Here is an 18,342-nt window from a genome sequence, read left to right on the forward strand (position 1 = left end):
AGTTACTCTTAAAACTGGGCATTAAACACCTAACGGCAAGTAGTACCCATCAGAAACGATACGCAATTTAATGCCCCTACCACGGGAATAACCGCCCGTGGCTCTCCACTCTACACTGAACAATCCCAGGACTATCCAGCTTCCACAACCCAACTCACAAAAAGCTCGCCCGACCATCTTAAACCGAATAATCGGAGACCGGAAAGCTTCAGGGGACTTGTGGTTGATTACATCGCTTAACCCTTTTGTTAGCGGTGGCACGTCTGAGTGATATATCCGCCCCGGCAAGCAGAGTCGGTCACTGGGGCGTCTAAATCGCCCCAGTCCCCCGTTGGGTCTCTACGTGAATGTACATGACTACTGCTCCGGTTTCCGCACTTATACTTGTATATAGGGGCAGTGTGAAAGGTCCACTATTGCTTCGTTTCTGGGCGCCCTGTCAGGCCACAATTCAGAAGTCGCGCTCGAAACCATGGTACAGGACCACGGAGATAGAAAAAATCCCCGCTGGTGAGACGGGAGTTATAAGCCTGAGAACCTTAACCTAAGAATGGATATAATAACTAGAAGGGGAGGAAGAATGAAGCCTCATGAGGCATCCTTAACATGACGGACGTGGCAAAAACAAACAGCGGGGATGGAGAGGTGGACATGGGTGTGAAGTTGTGGTGGGCGTTCCGCATGCAATGGTGGCCAGCGGAGAAAAATAGAGTGATGAAAAAGACGAGAAAACGAAAAGGGTGGTTGGTGATTAGATGAAAAGAAGACCTCGAGAGTCATCGTTGCACCCACCGGTCACTGACTTGGAAGGACTCACTTCGACCAGTTTGCTGTTCATGAGGCTGAAGTATAGACACTATCAGTATCTTATAATATGTCTGAAATATTCCTGATTGAAAACCAGACAAGTTTCCTTCATTTAATTGTATTGTCCTGTGTCCTTGATCTTTCTTGTTCTGGAATTGTGTGGACTGACCAAATGCTAAATAATTTGCACATAACACACAAACAATACATAATCAGAGATAAAACTATTATTATTATTATTATTATTATTATTATTATTATTATTATTTTTCTCTGATTGAGGTTCTGGCTGATATGTACATCTATTATCAGGCAGTACATCTCACTTCACGATGTGTTAGGGGAAGAATAATTGTTTGTATGCATCTGAAGTGTGAGTAGTGTAATATGTAGTCGGTGATGTATGCAAAGGAGGGGGAAAGGAACTGATCTTCGGACAGTTGTCTAAGCATTATTATTATTATTATTATTATTATTATTATTATTATTATTATTATTATTATTATTATTATTATTATTATTATTATTATTATTTGTTTTCTTCTCATTATTTATTAATACTGTATTTCGTTTTTCTCTGTTTACGGTTTCCCCTACATTCATTCCCACCAGAGTCCGCCACTGTCTCAATACCAAGAGAGTTTTATACTCATTCGTGAATGCTTCATTGTCCTGAATGCTAAGACGCTCACGTATAATCAGGGTTAGCACTACATTTCTCGTATCTAGCGGCTTCTCGCTTATTCCGCTACTATATGGCGACTTACAGATCAGACTGTATTATTTCAATGCTTTCTTCCAGTATGTCATGTGTCTTGGCATCTATGCCACCCATTTAAGATGATATAATTACATGTATGTTAGTGGTGTTACATTTAATTTAGCAAAACTGAAACCTTGCTACTAATATTTTCCTATTGTCCTTTAACCCACTATTGTGTTCTAGTGTTTAAATGTGTGTCGTTGCGGGTTTTATATGTTTTGTGAACGCTTACTAATTTTCACGTATATTGACTAATGACATGTTTATATGATAGCTTTGCAGACTCCCACGACATCACCGTATCATCTGAATACGAACCTATTGCACATGGAGAAGACGTGACTAATAATTGTGAGTCTACGAAGCATTCAGTTTCGTCGGCAAAGAATTTACGTGCTGACACTGATGAGAAGGGATTCAGTTGTGATATTTGTGGAAAGTGCTTCTCTGAGCCGCGTAAACTAAAATCCCATAAAATCCAGCATATCGATGGGAAGCCATTCAAATGCAATTTCTGCGGAAAGTGTTTTACACGGTCGAATGACCTGAAAAGGCATGGACTTCTCCATACGGGTAATAAACCATTTAATTGCAATATTCGTGCAAAGTGTTGTCCGGAGCGTTCTGATCTAAAAATCCATGAACTTCAGCATACTAGTGAGAAACCATTCAAATGTGATATTTGCGGAATGTGTTTCACGCAGTCGTGCGTTCTTAAATTTCATGGGCGCTTGCATACTGGTGAGAAATCATTCACATGCGATGTTTGTGGAAAGTGTTTTATGCAGTCGAGCGACCTTAAACGGCATGGACGCTTGCATACTGGTGAGAAACCATTCACATGTGATGTTTGTGGAAAGTGTTTTTCGCAGTCGTGGGATCTTAAACGTCATGGTCGCCTACATACTGGTGAGAAACCATTCACATGCAATGTTTGTGGAAGGCGTTTTACGCAGTTGAGTACTCTAAAAAGGCATGGACGGCTAAAACAGCATTAGCAACATCAGTATTTATAAACCAACGTGGTGTGATGTGAGGGCTGAGTGTATATGTTCATAGTTCAAAATTAATTGAATTGATTATGTTTTTGATAATTACAAAGATAATTATGGTACTTCAGCAGTATTCTTTTCACATTATTGGTCTGTCAATTTTAAAATAATTTTCTGAAAAGGTCAAGATATGAGTCCTATAGTTCCAAAACCTGTCTTATCCACTTTTACAAATTTTCAGGTATTTAAGAAAAACTATTTCACCATTTATGTTCTGTCGAATCTTAATAAAGAATTGTTTCGTTTTGAAAGATATAACATTAAAAGGCCACTACGGCCTAATACCTGCAAGGACGATGATGATGATAACATTAAAAACAAATTTTTCGAAGTGATCATGAGGGTATTACTAATAATAGGGACACGAGTTAGAAATGAAATATGGAGAAGGCAACTTTTGGAATGGATTATTGGATAACTGAACATTTGGAATAAACACGTCAGGATGAGGAAAGTTCTGGAACTGATGTAGGAACTTAAAGATTAAAACTGATGTGCAGTGTAGTAAAAATACCATGACTCAACGTTGATCGATACTTTTATGTGCAGGCCTAAATTTTGCGAATAACAATTAACACAAAGTACTACAACAAGATAGTGAAAAACTCAGTACGAGAAAATCATCTGCAGGTTATGACCAGGGAATCTGTCTGGAAAGGTCATTGTTATACAGTACATGATATTCTCGATTTCATAAGACTAATCTGACATCATCTCTAACCGAATTTCATTTGGAAGTTTCCGTTTTCTCTCTAGTATGAAAGACTGTCAACCCTTAGCCACTGTTTAATTTGCAATAAAGGCAGCACTTTTTGTTTGAGTACTCTTTAGTACAAACATTTTATTCACATTCTAAGATCACCATATTCGTCTCCACATCTTCATTTATGAACAGTAATGAACAGTTCACTGAATTACTTAACATAGCTGAATATTTCTCTTCAATCTCAATACACGATGCAAATGTTGAGAGAGTTTTCAGTTTACTGTCAACACAATGGAAAGATGAAACAGGTTTACTGTACGGAGTATAAAGTGTATTTTGCTAACTTGTTTCAACTTCAGAAAATATAAAACATCAGAGCCTATGGTTTAATGTAGGCCTACATATTGTAAGAGATGTGAATATTAATGGGTGTATTTACATATTCCATACATTTGTATGTTGAACTTTTTAAAGTTTACATATGATAATAGGAAACTACCGAGTTGCAACTCTGATGCTCTCACAGCTGCAATTGTGATAACCTTAATATTTCATTCAACATTCATGGATCCATGGATTATATTTTTCTCTTGGAAATTTATATGTAATAATATACTGTTATGCAATACCTACAATGCAATTTATAGGGCTTATTCGTCAAATGGAATGAAAGGATTTTCCTGTAATTTCAGTCTATCAACTACAGTGATACACGGTAGTCACTAAAGCGTTTCTTGCGTGTACATGGATTCTCTCTCTTCAACGTATTTCGGCGCTCACCCGTTACCAATCAGGCTACAAAATGGAACATGACCAGCAAAGGGTTAAAGAGTAGGGAATTATTCTGTGTAGTATATGAATATTGTATCGTGTATCTGTTGCCACAGTCTCCAAAATTACACTAAGCGAGGTACTACGTATTTTCAATCATTTAATTTGAAATTCAATTTCTTCTGTAAGTATGGCGTATACAAATGTCACTATAACACGCTGACACTTACAAGATAAAGTAATGCAATTGATAGTAAATGCAAAGAATAACAAAATCTTAAACTAACCAAACCTAGATTCGTATATGCAAAGTGTATAAACTGAATACGAAGGCTTTTCTTTAGTTGTAATTCGCAATTTTGTTTACATGACAATTTACGCGGTAATAAAATTTGAGACAATTTATGAATTAGTTTTGGAATTGCGACTATTTCTGAAGATCTTAAAAGAAATATTTCTAGTAAGGAATCTCCCTAGTTGCCTTATTTATTACTTATGTTATGTTTCGAGATGAGTGAGTTTACTAATGACTAGGTCTGCTCTATCCCTACCTCTATTGTACCTGCCAGTTTACCTGGGGCAAGTTTAGGTCTCCCGCGACGATAACATATTGACCGGGAATGTGTCTATTTTCCAACATCTCTTACTTTACACAGTACGTTCAAGCTTTCTTTCGGAGCCCTATATAAACCGATGATGTGTAATATGTTTCGCGAATAACCATCCACTATGTCTACACCCAATATATCGAACTCAGAGTCTTTAAAATTTTCAGCGGTCTTCAGGCACTCTTTTACAAATACAAAACTCCTCCTCACTTAAGTGTTCTGTAAGGTTCACAATACAGGGACTTGATACTCTGTATCATGAAAGATAAGGGTTTGGTTTTCCTTAATATGGTGATCAGACTCCTTAGCCTGTATTGGAATTGGTTGTGTAGTTGAAAATGGAATAATTTACGAGCGTTGTATAAATAATAAAGTGGGAAAATCGAAGTAAAGAGGTTAAAATAAGAAAGTCATGTCCTAATAATAACATAATGAGATGCTCTTCAATAAATCACGTATGTCTTGATCCTATACCTCTATACCAAACACCAGGAGATTGTAATGGTAATTGGTATCTTCAGCTGGCCCGGTTTTCGTATCTTTGTTCATGGCTCCTTTGATCGTGCTGGATGCTGTTCATCCTTATTATTGCTGTATCTGAACGGGAAGTGAGAGTATCGCTAATGTGGGGTTCATTTTTATTCTAATAGGCTACTTCAAAGAGGTATGTATTCGTGATTATTGCTATTGTTTATTGTTGTAGGAGAAAGAAATTTGAGTAAGAATCAGTCAGTAATTTTCGGGTGACAGAAAGTATAAGATCGGTTAGCAAGAATGTCTAAACTCAGTAAACAATTGAAAAGTAAACTTCATGCCTAAGTTAGTGAATTTGGTGCTCATGTGTTTTCAACCGATGCAACAGTTTTGTTATGTAAAGTTTGTGAAAGACAATTAATCACGAAAAAACAGTATTTTATAAGTCAACATGTGCCAACTATGAAATAAATATGTGAGTTATGTTGATATAATTTAAATTTATTGCTAAAATATATTATCCCTTTTTAAAATGTATAATGGCTTATTCAAAATTTATTGTGGCTTTTTAACGTTTTATCGCTTTTATTGCCTGCCTATTTTAACTATTATAAATGCCTAAATAACCGGGCTCTAAATTTATTACCATCCCAGAGGTGTAATAAGGGAGAGTTTGACATATTTCATCTTATTGAAACTGGCCTTTCTAAACCAGGATAATATTTACGACAAAATGAATATCGTAACAAAAAGAATTTGAATGTAATCGCCGTAATAGTCTTAAAATTAGCTCTTAACAACGCATCTGTCGTGTCAAACACAGGACACATTGTTTGGGCCTATTAGTGAAATCACTTGTGATAATTTCATAGGTAATATCTCTTATTAAAACAGTTATTTGTATGCATTTGAAGTTTGACTAGTGTAATATGTAGCACGTTGGCGATGTATGCAATGGAGGGGGAAAGGAACTGGCCACCTTCCCCCATGATCTCCTGGGCTATACTTGTTTTTTTTTTTGAAAGATGGGACATGACAGAAGCGTTGCGATCCGAAAAACAACTGAATGTCACATAGCGTGGTAGGCCTGTTGCTATGGTAACAACGGTTGAGTTGCCAAACTTACCGTTCCCACGTGGCGAGTGCTTAATAGCTCTCTTGGCGACATTTATTGTGCACACAATGTTAGCATTGGTACGTTTCGTGTTTGATTCTCTGTCGATTTTTGTATTGTTTTCTTACCTTCGCGTCAATTGTCAATTAGGCCGGGTTTACGATCGACGTTCGTTTGCGTTACGTTATGTTGCGTTCATCTGTACTTTGAATTTCTACCGAACGTTCAGAGGCTATGTATTATGATCGACGTTCGTGACAACTATCACGCTCTGCCGGCCATAATGAGTACTAAAATGCAGACGTCAGTCAGTCAGCTGATTATGACAAACATTGAATATTATGGTAACTTTGAGACAAATAAAATAGGCCTACCGGTATTACAAAAATATTTTACGATAGAATAATATAGAATGACAATAATAATAATAATAATAATAATAATAATAATAATAATAATAATAATAATAAAACCATATACCGGTACTTGGGAAGACTGTTGTACCTTGAAACACTTTTCACCTTTTTTTAATTTGTAGAAATGAAATACTTTAAATGAAAAATGCTTGAAATAATTATTGAAGTTTCCTTTACAACTTTACTTTACAAGATTTTATTTCTTGGTTTTGTGTTAGAAATCATAATATCAATGAACGAAATGTTTACTTCTGGTACTAAAAAAATTGTTTCGTCCACAGAACTCACACTTTGCAATAAATCAAACCGAAATTACGACCAGAGCTACTGAGCGACTTTCTCTACAATCTACTTCAGTTTGAGTCCTCTAGGTTTAAAAAATAAAAAAAAAAATAAAAAAATGAAATAAAAAAAATTTCAAAGCTATACTATGCTGAAGGTACAACAGTTTTCCCTACTAAATAGCTGGACTAGTGCGAATTACGAATATATTATTTGTGAGGTAAAAGCCCCTTTATTTCGGGTTAAAATAAAATAACACATATAAAATAATGTAAATAAATCATTAAAAAGTTAAAAAAATAGGTTTGACCCAGGATCGAACCAGGGTCCATCTACACCACGACCACGCTGTTTACCATTGCAGTACAGGGATATACGAAACGCAATTGTTGAATTAGGTGTTATGAAGGCTTTCATGTTTGCTGCCTATAATGTTTAATCTTAAACAAAATGTGTTTTATGCCATATAGAGGAAATATATTCATGTGATGTGACATATTCAATCAAAGATCGTTTCTCGTATTATGTAATTTTTAATTAATATGATTTTATTTAATATTTCAGTAGCAATATGGCGCATCTACAACGAAAGAAGAGGTGAAAACATATGAAGGGCTTCTGATTCGTGATTGGTTGACGTTCAGCTTACGTTTCTTTGCGTTTGTGAAAGCTTGACCTTGGCAATGTTGAAACAAATGCCGTCATGCGTTCGTTCATTCTAACGTTGATCGTAATGAAATACACGAAGCTTTCATTTGTCGAACTTCTACGTACTTCATCGTAACGTAACGCAAACGAACGTCGATCGTAATCCCGGCCTTAATGTTTTAACGTCAATTGCTAGCTTCCATCAGCTGGGAGCATGGTAGTTCATATTGGCAACATAGCACTGTAGTTCCAATTTCGGCCGCTTAACTGTCATGTCCCATCTTTCAAAAAAACAAGTATATATAGTTGCCTGATAAGTGGTGTTTTCTAGGTATCACTTGTGAGATTCAGACCTGTCTTCGGATAGTTGACTAAATAACAACAGCTGTTACTCTTAAGCAAGTCAGGGCATGCCAATATTGTGTTGCTTTCTGTAGCTGTGTGTTAAAATGCTACTTTAATGCAAAGGTGAATGCAGATTGTGTCTCGTTACGAATTGTTCACTCTTTCCTACGTAGTAAAGTTTACAATGATGTGCATGTGTTTGTTACTGTGGAAATAACGATAGAGCTAGAAATAGAGGAAATGTGTAGCCAATTGTTGCATTGACAATTACGATTTCAATCCAAATTAATTTATGTATAACCTTAATCACTTTTCTGTAGTGCACAGATTCCTATTGAGATTTAGCAGATCACACATGTATATATATATATATATATATATATATATATATATATATATATATATATATATATATAAAGAGCAACGGGTAATTTTTTTACACTGTTCTTTTAGTTGTAATGGATGCTATCAAGACGGATCCCGAGGTCGATCCTCTGGCAGTGCAGCCATGTGATATCGCTATTAAAGAAGAGGAAAATCTTTCACCAGATGTAAGACTATTTTTCTACCCCCTTCTTTACTCTCTCATTCCTATATTACCATTTATTTTTATTAATTATTGGCTGCAGTGTGTTACAATGTTGAGCGACAGCATTGGCCTCTGGTCATTTAGCTATCATTCACTTACAAACATACAATTTTATACATACATAGGTAGCTCTACTTCAGCTTATGAAATCTTACGGTGCCGTTTGTACCGTGGTGCCAACGTAAGTGCATGGTGGCAAGTTTACAAACTTAATATTCAAGAATCTTGATTAAATGTTGCGATGATGTGCCACAAATTAGTCATATTTCTTTCATTGCACTTGAGCGCCAATAGCTTGTGTTGGGATTTTTTTAGTCTAAATGTACTTTATAAATTTAATTTTTGGGCCAATGTTGAGTGCCAAAATAAAATATGCTAATTGAATAAGAAAATATTATAGTCAGTGTATTGACAATATTTTATCTTATATCGTTATGTCCACACCTGTCGAGTAACGATTAACGCGTCTGGCCGCGAAACCAGGTGGCCTAGGTTCGAATTCTGGTCGAGGCAAGTTACCTGGTTGGGATTTTTCCGGGGTTTTCCCTCAACCCAGAATGTGCAAATGCTGGGTAACTATCGGTGCTGGAACCTGGACTCATTTCACCTGCATTATCACCTTCATTTCATTCAGACGCTAAAATAACCTGATATATTGATACAGCGTCGTAAAATAACCCACAAAAGAAAAAAAGAAATATATCGTCTTAATATCATCTGAATACCATCACAGATTTGTTTCCTTTTTATTCACGCTTATAAGTGAAGTATTGCCTTCTCTCTTACATATTTGACTTTTAAAGTCTGTTATTCACTTTCCTTCAATTATTTCCATAATTTCTTGTCTGTGCTATAATTAATATTGAAGCACTGGTATGCAGACCCAGAGTGCAACCTGCAATACTTGTGATCAGCTTCGTTCATATTGTAATATAATACTCAGTGAGAATGTCTCTGTGTTCTGCAGGAAGGGAATTTATTGGATCTGCATGTGACTAGGATAAAGGAGGAATGCGTGGACGACAGCTACGATCACATATCAGAGATAAAATCTGAAGAAATTATATTACCCAATCAATTTCCCGTGGTGAAGTGTGAAGCCGAGGTGAGTGGAGCTCATTGTTGTGCTGGCTCTTCTTTCCAAAGTTTAGCTTGTATTCTGCTCGTCACAGAACCTTCTACGTACAACGAATTTTGTTAACAGTGGGGACAGTAAAGCTATCTGTGTGCTATTTATTATACGGAGAAAGAGTAATGGAACGGAGAAAAATTCTCTCCGGCGCCGGGTTTGAACCCAGGTTTTCAGCTCTACGTGCTGACGCTTTATCCACTAAGCCACAGCGGATTCCACCCCGGCGTCAGAAGAATCGTATCAGTTTTAAGTTCCAACTCTTGGGTTCCCTCTAGTGGCCGCCCTCTGCACTACGTCATAGAATGTATGAACCTAGGACCGAAGTCCACACATGTGTTGAGGTGCACTGAAATGAGTGACTAGTTGGCCGGGATCCGACGGAATAAGCGCCGTCTTAATTCTATTCTAGTAACTCATTTCGAGTGCACCTCAACACATGTGTGGACTTCGGTCCTAGGTTCATATATTCTATGACGTAGTGAAGAGGGCGGCCACTAGAGGGAACCCAAGAGTTGGAACTTAAAACTGAGACGATTCTTCCGCTGCTGGGGTGGAATCCGGTGTGGCTTAGTGCATAAAGCGTCAGCATATAGAGCTGAAAACCCGGGTTCAAATCCCGGCACCGGAGAGAATTTTTCTCCATTCCATTACTCTTTCTTCATATGATGACGCAGAATATCTGCATGGAAATATCATATGTACTTCGGTACATTATAATAATATATATGATATGCGTAAATCACTTCGTGATTTAAGACGGCGCTTATTCCGTCGGATCTCGGCCAACTAGTCACTCATTTCGAGTGCACCTCAACACATGTGTGGACTTCGGTCCTAGGTTCATATATTCTATGACGTAGTGCAGAGGGCGGCCACTAGAGGGAACTCAAGAGTTAGAACTTAAAACTGAGACGATTCTTCCGACGCCGGGGTGGAATCCGATGTGGCTTAGTGGATAAAGCGTCAGCACGTAGAGCTGAAAACCTGGGTTCAAATCCCGGCGCCGGAGAGAATTTTTCTCCGTTCCATTACTCTTTCTTCGTATGATGACGCAGAATATCTGCATGGAAAAATCATATGTACTTCGGTACATTATAATAATATATGTGCTATTTATTGTTTATTTCTTTGTTTCTGAGTAGCCCAAATTTAAATTGCGATGTGATTGTTTTGTTTAAGTTTTGAAGAAAATACTCTCAATCATAATACAGTTAGTTTTGACTAGGAATAAGATCTTGCTTTGTAGAGTTAAGCCCCTAGTATTACCATCTTGAAATATTTCTTAATAATTGTTGTTATCTATATATGAGTGAACCTTTCAAAACGCAGTTTTGTACAATTTCTACTTTTAAGAAAAATGCAAAAAATATGCAGTATGGGGAAAGAATAATGTCCAAACCAACTTCATGCTTATATAACTATGAAAATTACCGTATTTTGATGCGAAATCATGTGTAGTATGGAGGCATATATAAAAAACGCATAGTGAAGCAATTTTTCTAATTTTGTGCAAACAGCTGTTTGAGAGTTTATTCCTGATATGCTCCTCCACAAATTGAAGGCTGCATTTAAACTCACAGGTTTAACATATTGAAGGTTGTAAGAATTATAGGAAGTTCTGTTTTACTTACAATAGATATTTACGATTCAAGATTTGAAAGTGGCGTTTATTTCGTGAGTAGAGATGTTTGCCAAACGAGGCAGCACTCTTAACATGTGTCGTAACTGTCTTTTGGATAGACGTTCATCTGTGCTGGTAGGTTATGGAGACAATTCCGGCAACCTAGCCAATGCTGTTTTCTCCCATAATTGTTGTTGCAACAATAATAATAATAATAATAATAATGTTTTATTTTCGCTGGCAGAGTTAAGGCCATAAGGCCTTCTCTTCCACTCAACCAGCCTTAATCAATACAATACATAAATTTAAATTACAAATATTTTCACTACACTTAAAAGGTTCACCAGCAATAATCTTCACTACACATTTATTTAAATTTAGATAAATCTATAAGGTAAAGTAGTAACTTAATTTATGAGCTAATTTAATTCAATGAATTATAATTAATTTAATATTTGAGATAGCTAGTAAAATGATGAAAATTAATTTAATATAAGCTTACTAGGACTATGTTACAGGGAGAATATATATATTTCTATTTCTATAATGAGAATATTAATGTAATTGTCATTAGAGCTTTTGTAAATCTATTTAGAGAAATTAAAGATAATAATAATAAGAATGGACAGATGTTAGTTTCATTATAAGTAACAAATATTAATCAGCAATTCATCTGTTAAGTAAGAATTTATGTAATTTTGACCTAAATGAAGCTATTGTCCAACAACCCCTTATATCACTCGGAAGCGAGTTCCAATTTCTAGCAACTGAAACTGTATAGGATGAAGAATATAAAGATGTCTTGTGGTAGGGTATAATGAGTAAATTGTTATAATGAGATCTTGTACTTAGCTGATGATATGCGGATAAATTTTGAAAACGAGAAGCCAAATATATTGGGGTAGCGGTGCGCAGAATTTGAAACAAGAGAACAAGGGAATGCAGAGCTCGTCGATCACTTAGCCTTAGCCAAGACAGAGTTTGGAAAGACGGGGAAACATGATCATACTTACGAAAAAGTAGGAGATGCCACATCTATCGCTTCAAATAATTGAAAGTATCTTGGAGGTTCTACAGATTTCCGATGCTGATGGAGGAATGTCTTGGTGCCTGGGACCAAGCCGGATTTCGCAATAGGGCAAGTAGGTCATGGCCTAGAGCGCCTTGTAATAGGGCATGCAGTAAACTTAAGGAAAGAAGACAGAAACTGAAAACGAAAAGAAAGAGACTGTGTGAAGTGTTTGAATTTTCTTGAACTTATTATGGGTAGACTCCAACTTAATTAAAATTCTCGGACAAGTTTTCAAGTTCCCGAAATGGTTAAACGAATTTTCTAACGAATTTTATCTCTAAGATATAATGATCACTATATTCATAGGACAAGCGTACGACAGGGATGCCCCTTATCATCTACCCTGTTCAACATCTACTTGGAGGATTTGGTGAAAAACTGTTTTCAGAACATGGGCGGGGTAAAAGTAGGTCGAGGATAAATGCATAAGATTTGCTGATGATATGGCATTGATAGCAGAAGAGAAGACGATACTAAGAGATATCCTACAGGACCTAAAGGACAGCTGTGAGCAGTATGGGATGGAGATAAATGTAAACAAGCCGAAGACCATTGTTGTCGCAAGAAAATAAAGAAGGTAAACTTGCGAATTCTAAATGAGACAGTAGAGCAAGTGCACAGCTTCAAATATTTGGGATGTACTATAATCAGTAACATGAGCTGCAGCGATGAAGTCAAAAGGAGAATAGCAATGGCAAAGGAAGCTTTTAATGGAGAAAGGAGTATCATCTGCGGACTCTGGAAAAATATCTAAGGCAGAGACTAGTGAAGTGCTTTGTGTGGAGTGTGGCTTTGTATACTGCAGACACATGGACATTACGACGAAAAGAAGAGAAAAAAATAGAAGCATTTGAAATGTGGATATGGAGGAGAGTGGAACGTGTGAACTAGACAGACTCAATAAGCAATGGAGCTGTGTGAGACGACACGTGTGGCCTTGATATCAGGCCTTATGTTCCAAAAAAGATCACTACCGAGGCGACAGACAAAGATTCAAGCACTGGTCGATAGCCGCGACGTCGCATTCCTTGTTCGATCACGTGCTCGATCAAGATCAAGATCAGGTGTGCGACGATCTGCGAGTGAGTCCCCAAGGTCGAAGGTTAAGCTGTCTCAGTCAAAGACACCAAATTATAGCAACGATAAGAAGAGAAGATCCCCTTTGAAGCCACCACCATGATTTAGCTCCTCTTGATGACTAATATTGTGCACTGGAATGTGAACGGTGAAGGCAGCAGATATACAGAACTACAACAATTGATCTATCATGAGAACCCTACTATTTTATGTCTTCAGGAGACACACCTCTGGCCTGAAAACTCCCTGAGTATCTCTGGATCTACGTTCACCAGTACGATCACCTTGACGGTATTCCTGCCAACGGACATTGTGCCCTCCTACTTCGCCAAAGTATCTTTTCCTCTGCTATCAACATTAACAGTCCACATCAATGCATAGTGGCTAGAGTAACTTTACCTTCCATACAGTTTTCAATAGTCTCTGTTTATATGCCCCCAGATACACCTTTCAAATTGCATGAAATTGAACATAATAATCTCTCGCAGGTAACTGCCCCAAATCTGGTAGTGGAGGATTTCAATGCATCCCACCATTCTTGGGGCTCAAATTCCGAAGATGACAGAGGAAATAAAATAGCAGAGTTATGTACCCATGTAAATCTCGTTACTCTGAATTCAGGGGAAGCAGCACACGTTTCCTTTGCTTACAGTACTTACTCCATGATAGATATCTCCATTTGTAGCATAGTTTTGTCCACCCACTTCGAATCGTCTGTGAATCCCGATCTACATGGTACTTACTACTACCCCATTCGAATGCCTATGTTCCGCTTTACGTCCTGCAGAATCTCGCTCTCTAAACTGGGTTATTAAAAAGCGGAGTGGGTCGCATTTTCGGAGTCCATATCATTCTATGATAACAGAGAAGAAAGTGTGGACTCCGTAGTAGAACATTCCTCAAATGTGGTTATGAAGTCAGCAGAATTATCTATCCCCCCGGTCGTCCTGCAGGCCAAAACAATTCTCTGTCCCCTGGTGGACGGATGCCTGCAGAGATGCAATTCGAGACAGCAAATGTGCCTTACACCAATTTGTGTGCCATCCGAACCAAGAAAATTTTGTCCAGTTTAAATGTCTTTGAGCCAAAGCTCGTCGCAGTGTGTGCGATGCTAAGAACACGTCCTGGAGAAACTACGTCAATTCATTGAAAATGAACCTCCCAACTAACATCGTATGGGACAAATTCCTCTGTATAATGGGGAAACGTAGTTCTGTAATTCTGGACCTTCTAAACAATGGAGTAACGACCACCAGTCCATAGAAATTGCTCAAACATTTGCTACTATTTTTGAACAAATGAGCAGCTCAAGGAATTAAGAGGTTCAAAATCTGATAACACTTAAGACTACAATGCACCATTCACATCCGAGGAGATGGAGGCAGCACTAGACACATCCCCTGACACCTCCTCTAGCCCTGATAACATCCATAACCACATGCTTCGCCATCTTCTGCCAGCTGCAAAATCCTTTCTTTTGTCAATGTACAAGATAATCTGGAATGAGGGGTATTTCCGTCTTCTTGGCGTTCCGCTATTATAATCCAAGTCCAGAAACCGGAAAAGGATCGTTCTTTACCTGGAATCTATAGGCTGACATGTCTCACCAACTGCGTATGCAAGGTCATGGAAAAGATGATAAGAAAACGCCTGATGTGAGTACTGGAATCGGAAAACCGATTATCTAATATATAATGTAGTTTTCGTAATCACAGATCCGTCGCAGGCCATCTTGTTCGGCTGGAGACTGCCATTAGAGATGCTTTCCTCAAGAAGGAGTATCTTGTGGTGGTCTTCTTTGATCTAGAGAAAGCTTACGATAAAACATGGGGTTGTGGAATTGTGCAAACTCTACGTGATTGAGGACTTCGTGGCAGTCTCCAAACGTTTGTTGCGAAGTTCATGGCAGAGCGGTATTTCCGAGTTCGAGTACGCACCACAATTTCTAACTGACATCTTCAAGAAAACGCCGTTCCGGAGGGGTCTGTATTAAGTGGTCTTTTCTCCATTGCAAACAATGAAATTGCCCATTGTGTGGGTGACCGAGTATGCTCTCTGGTGTATGCTGATGTTTTCAGCTAATATTACAGCTCTTGGGCTTCCATCCATCGGAAGACAGTTGGAACTCGTCATCAACGTGCTATTAGAATGAGCTGCTCGCAATGGCTTTAAATTTTCCACTCAAAAAACGCAGTGTGGGAGGCGCGTAGACGTCATTTAAAAGGCGTTGTGAAAGTCCCTAAATATTTTACGCCTTTTGTCAAGGGTTTGCTGGGGTGCAGACCGCATACTGCTTTCACGCTTTTGTCGTGCTCTTATGCTGTCAAAGCTGGATTATGGCTGTTTTAATTATGGCTCCGCAAATAAATCCAAGTTACGTCTCTTAGACACTATTCATCATCATGGGATACGACTCGCTACAGGGACCTTCCGAACGGGTCGGATAGACAGCCTGTCTTGCGAAGCGGGAGAACCACCACTGTATCGGTGCCGTAATGTCTTGTTGTGCTCATATGCGGTTAAGTTCCGCTCACAGACCGAGCACAATTCTTACGACACCTTTCACATCTCTCTCTTTATGGCCAATACAGTGAAAATTCACGGAGACATCTCCCAGCTGCTGTGCGGTTTTATGGTGTCGGTTTTTATGTTAAAGAACTGTTACAGGGAGTTATACCTGAAAACTTGATTTGCATAATACACAAGACTGTTCGTTAACAGAAAACCACAATTTAAGTCACACAGAGTTAGTGTGCACTCAATGTTGGTTGCTTGACAGTTGTCAGCCCACTTTGCTGTCTGTGGATATAGAGCGAAAAATTCAATAAGTGTCTGGTAGACTTCCCGGGTAGCTCAGTTGGTAGTCCGTTGGTACGTTTAACCAAAGTTCCCGGTTTCGATGCCTGGCCCCAGAACAATTTTTCCCTCGAAATTATTCGATTGTGTTGCTTGTTCCTTTGTTGCCAATGGACAGATATTTAAATATAAATTGAGCCAGTACACCAGTGTTTTACCAGAGAACTATATGCTTATTATAGAGCTTTATTGTTTTTAATTAGACAACCTCGAGGCAGATTCCTTATCTGCTCTGACTCTTTAAGCGCCATTCAGTCTCTGCAGCATTTGAATTCTGATGATCGGCTTGTGTTGAGAACCCAGGATCTTTTCCACACTCTCCTAAACGCTGATTATGAGATTGGAGTAGTGTGGACTCCGGGTCATGTTGGCATTCCTGGTAACGAGGCAGCGGATGCTGCAGCAAGGGATGGTGCTATGAATGAGGCTTAGGTGAATTGGTGTGAGAAGTGGCAAGATATTCAAAATTACTTGAAAGATACAATATGGTGGCAATGCAAAGGAGAATGGTCTGCGCAAGAGGGAAATAAATTACGAAGAATAAAGAATACTGTTAGAGTTTGGGATTCCTCCACAAGAGTGTCACGACACGAAGAGATTTTACTCCCTAGGTTGAGGATTGGCAATGTCGTCTGACACATGGCCATCTCCTACGTGGCAAGCCTCAGCCGGATTGTGATATGTGCCATGTTCCATTTACAGTGTAACATTTTTTATGGCATTGCAGAAAATATGATAGTGTTCATTGACAATATGGAACTCGTTCGATTCTGCGTAACGCTCTTGGAAATGATTTTAATTGTAATAATGCAGCTCTGAGATTTTTATGGAATACAGGGCTTGACATGGTGATTTAGTTTTTTATTGATCCGTTTTACTTATCCTTCGGACCCTTTACATCCGGAGGTTATATTTGTTATTTAGTATATATTTTTTAACAAACTTGACATTCGGATCTTTTACATCCGAGCACTTTAGAAATGCACCAGATAATTTATTTCTGGTGACATTTGTTTTATTATTCTATTATATCTTTTGAATACTATCTAGTGTCTGAGAACTGCTTACTTTTATGATTTTTATGCATCACCTTGTTGAAACTGCATTTGTTTCCCTCTTTTAACCGTGACAACGGTTTTTAGTTCTGTTAAGCATTCAGATTATTGTATTGTGTCTTTGTTTTGTGAAGAATTTTAGATAAGGGCGCAAATAGCCGTAGTAAGTGACGCGCTCTTTTTAAACCCCACTAACTAACTAACTAACTAACTAACTAACTAACTAACTAACTAACTAACTAACTTTCGCACTTTATACATCCGAATATTTTATAAAATTTAATTTTTTTGAAATGTGATACACAATATATCTCTGGTGGCCCTAGTTTTGAAAAAATAATAAACCCAGTTCAAAAGAAATAAAACCAGTAAAATAAGGAATTACAAATCAGACCAATAAAGACAAAAATAATCTAAAAACAGGAGCAAAATAATAATACAAATAATTATAATTAGACAAAAAAGGGAATGTCGCAGGGTGTAAATTTTGTAATCACTCAATTGAATTTCTTGTTTGTGTTGATAATAAAATCTGTCGATTAGTTCCTATACTTTCTCATATTATGAAAATAAATATTAATTTATTATATTAAATTATTTTATTGGTTCGTTTGGAATACTACCTAGGGTCGTAGAACTGCTCACTTTTATGATTCTTTACAAATCACCTTGGGTATACTGGATTTGTGTACCTCGTTTTACCGTGATAATGCTTTTTATTTCATTTAGCACTCTGATTATTATAATATTTGCGTTTTTGTTTTATGAAGAATTTTAGATACCGGTAAGGGCGAAAATAGCCATAGTAGCTGACGCGCCCTTTTTAAACCCTACCACTGCTACTACCCTGGACTCATTTTGCTAATATGACCTTCAAGTCATTCAGATGCTAATAACCTTAGCAGTTGATAAAGTTTCTTAAAATAAGCCACTTAAAAATTCACCAAATTCATG

At 37.7% G+C, this 18,342-nt stretch overlaps 1 protein-coding gene and 1 non-coding gene across 8 annotated transcripts in view; both read left to right on the top strand.

Moving 5' to 3' along the window:
- LOC138693124 (zinc finger protein 235-like) overlaps nucleotides 1-18,342 on the top strand; it is an 80,590-nt gene that overhangs the window by 21,413 nt on the left and 40,835 nt on the right. The window contains exons 1-3 of one of the 7 annotated variants that reach the window (XM_069816767.1): nucleotides 3,585-5,371; nucleotides 8,440-8,537; nucleotides 9,543-9,680. The exons of 2 other annotated variants lie outside the window; for them this stretch is intronic. In XM_069816767.1, coding sequence (XP_069672868.1) covers nucleotides 8,445-8,537; nucleotides 9,543-9,680 — 231 coding nt within the window. In that variant the 5' untranslated portion in view covers nucleotides 3,585-5,371; nucleotides 8,440-8,444. Of the gene's footprint in view, nucleotides 1-1,844; nucleotides 3,446-3,584; nucleotides 5,372-8,439; nucleotides 8,538-9,542; nucleotides 9,681-18,342 lie in introns of those variants that run through there. 4 more of the 7 variants (XR_011330230.1, XM_069816768.1, XR_011330231.1 and 1 more) reach the window with 4 other exon arrangements.
- On the top strand, nucleotides 10,264-10,335 carry TRNAY-AUA (transfer RNA tyrosine (anticodon AUA)). Its single transcript has one exon. It is a non-coding gene; the product is annotated as a tRNA-Tyr (tRNA).

This window comes from Periplaneta americana, chromosome 17 (genome assembly GCF_040183065.1).
Source record: "Periplaneta americana isolate PAMFEO1 chromosome 17, P.americana_PAMFEO1_priV1, whole genome shotgun sequence".
Taxonomy (NCBI): domain Eukaryota; kingdom Metazoa; phylum Arthropoda; class Insecta; order Blattodea; family Blattidae; genus Periplaneta; species Periplaneta americana.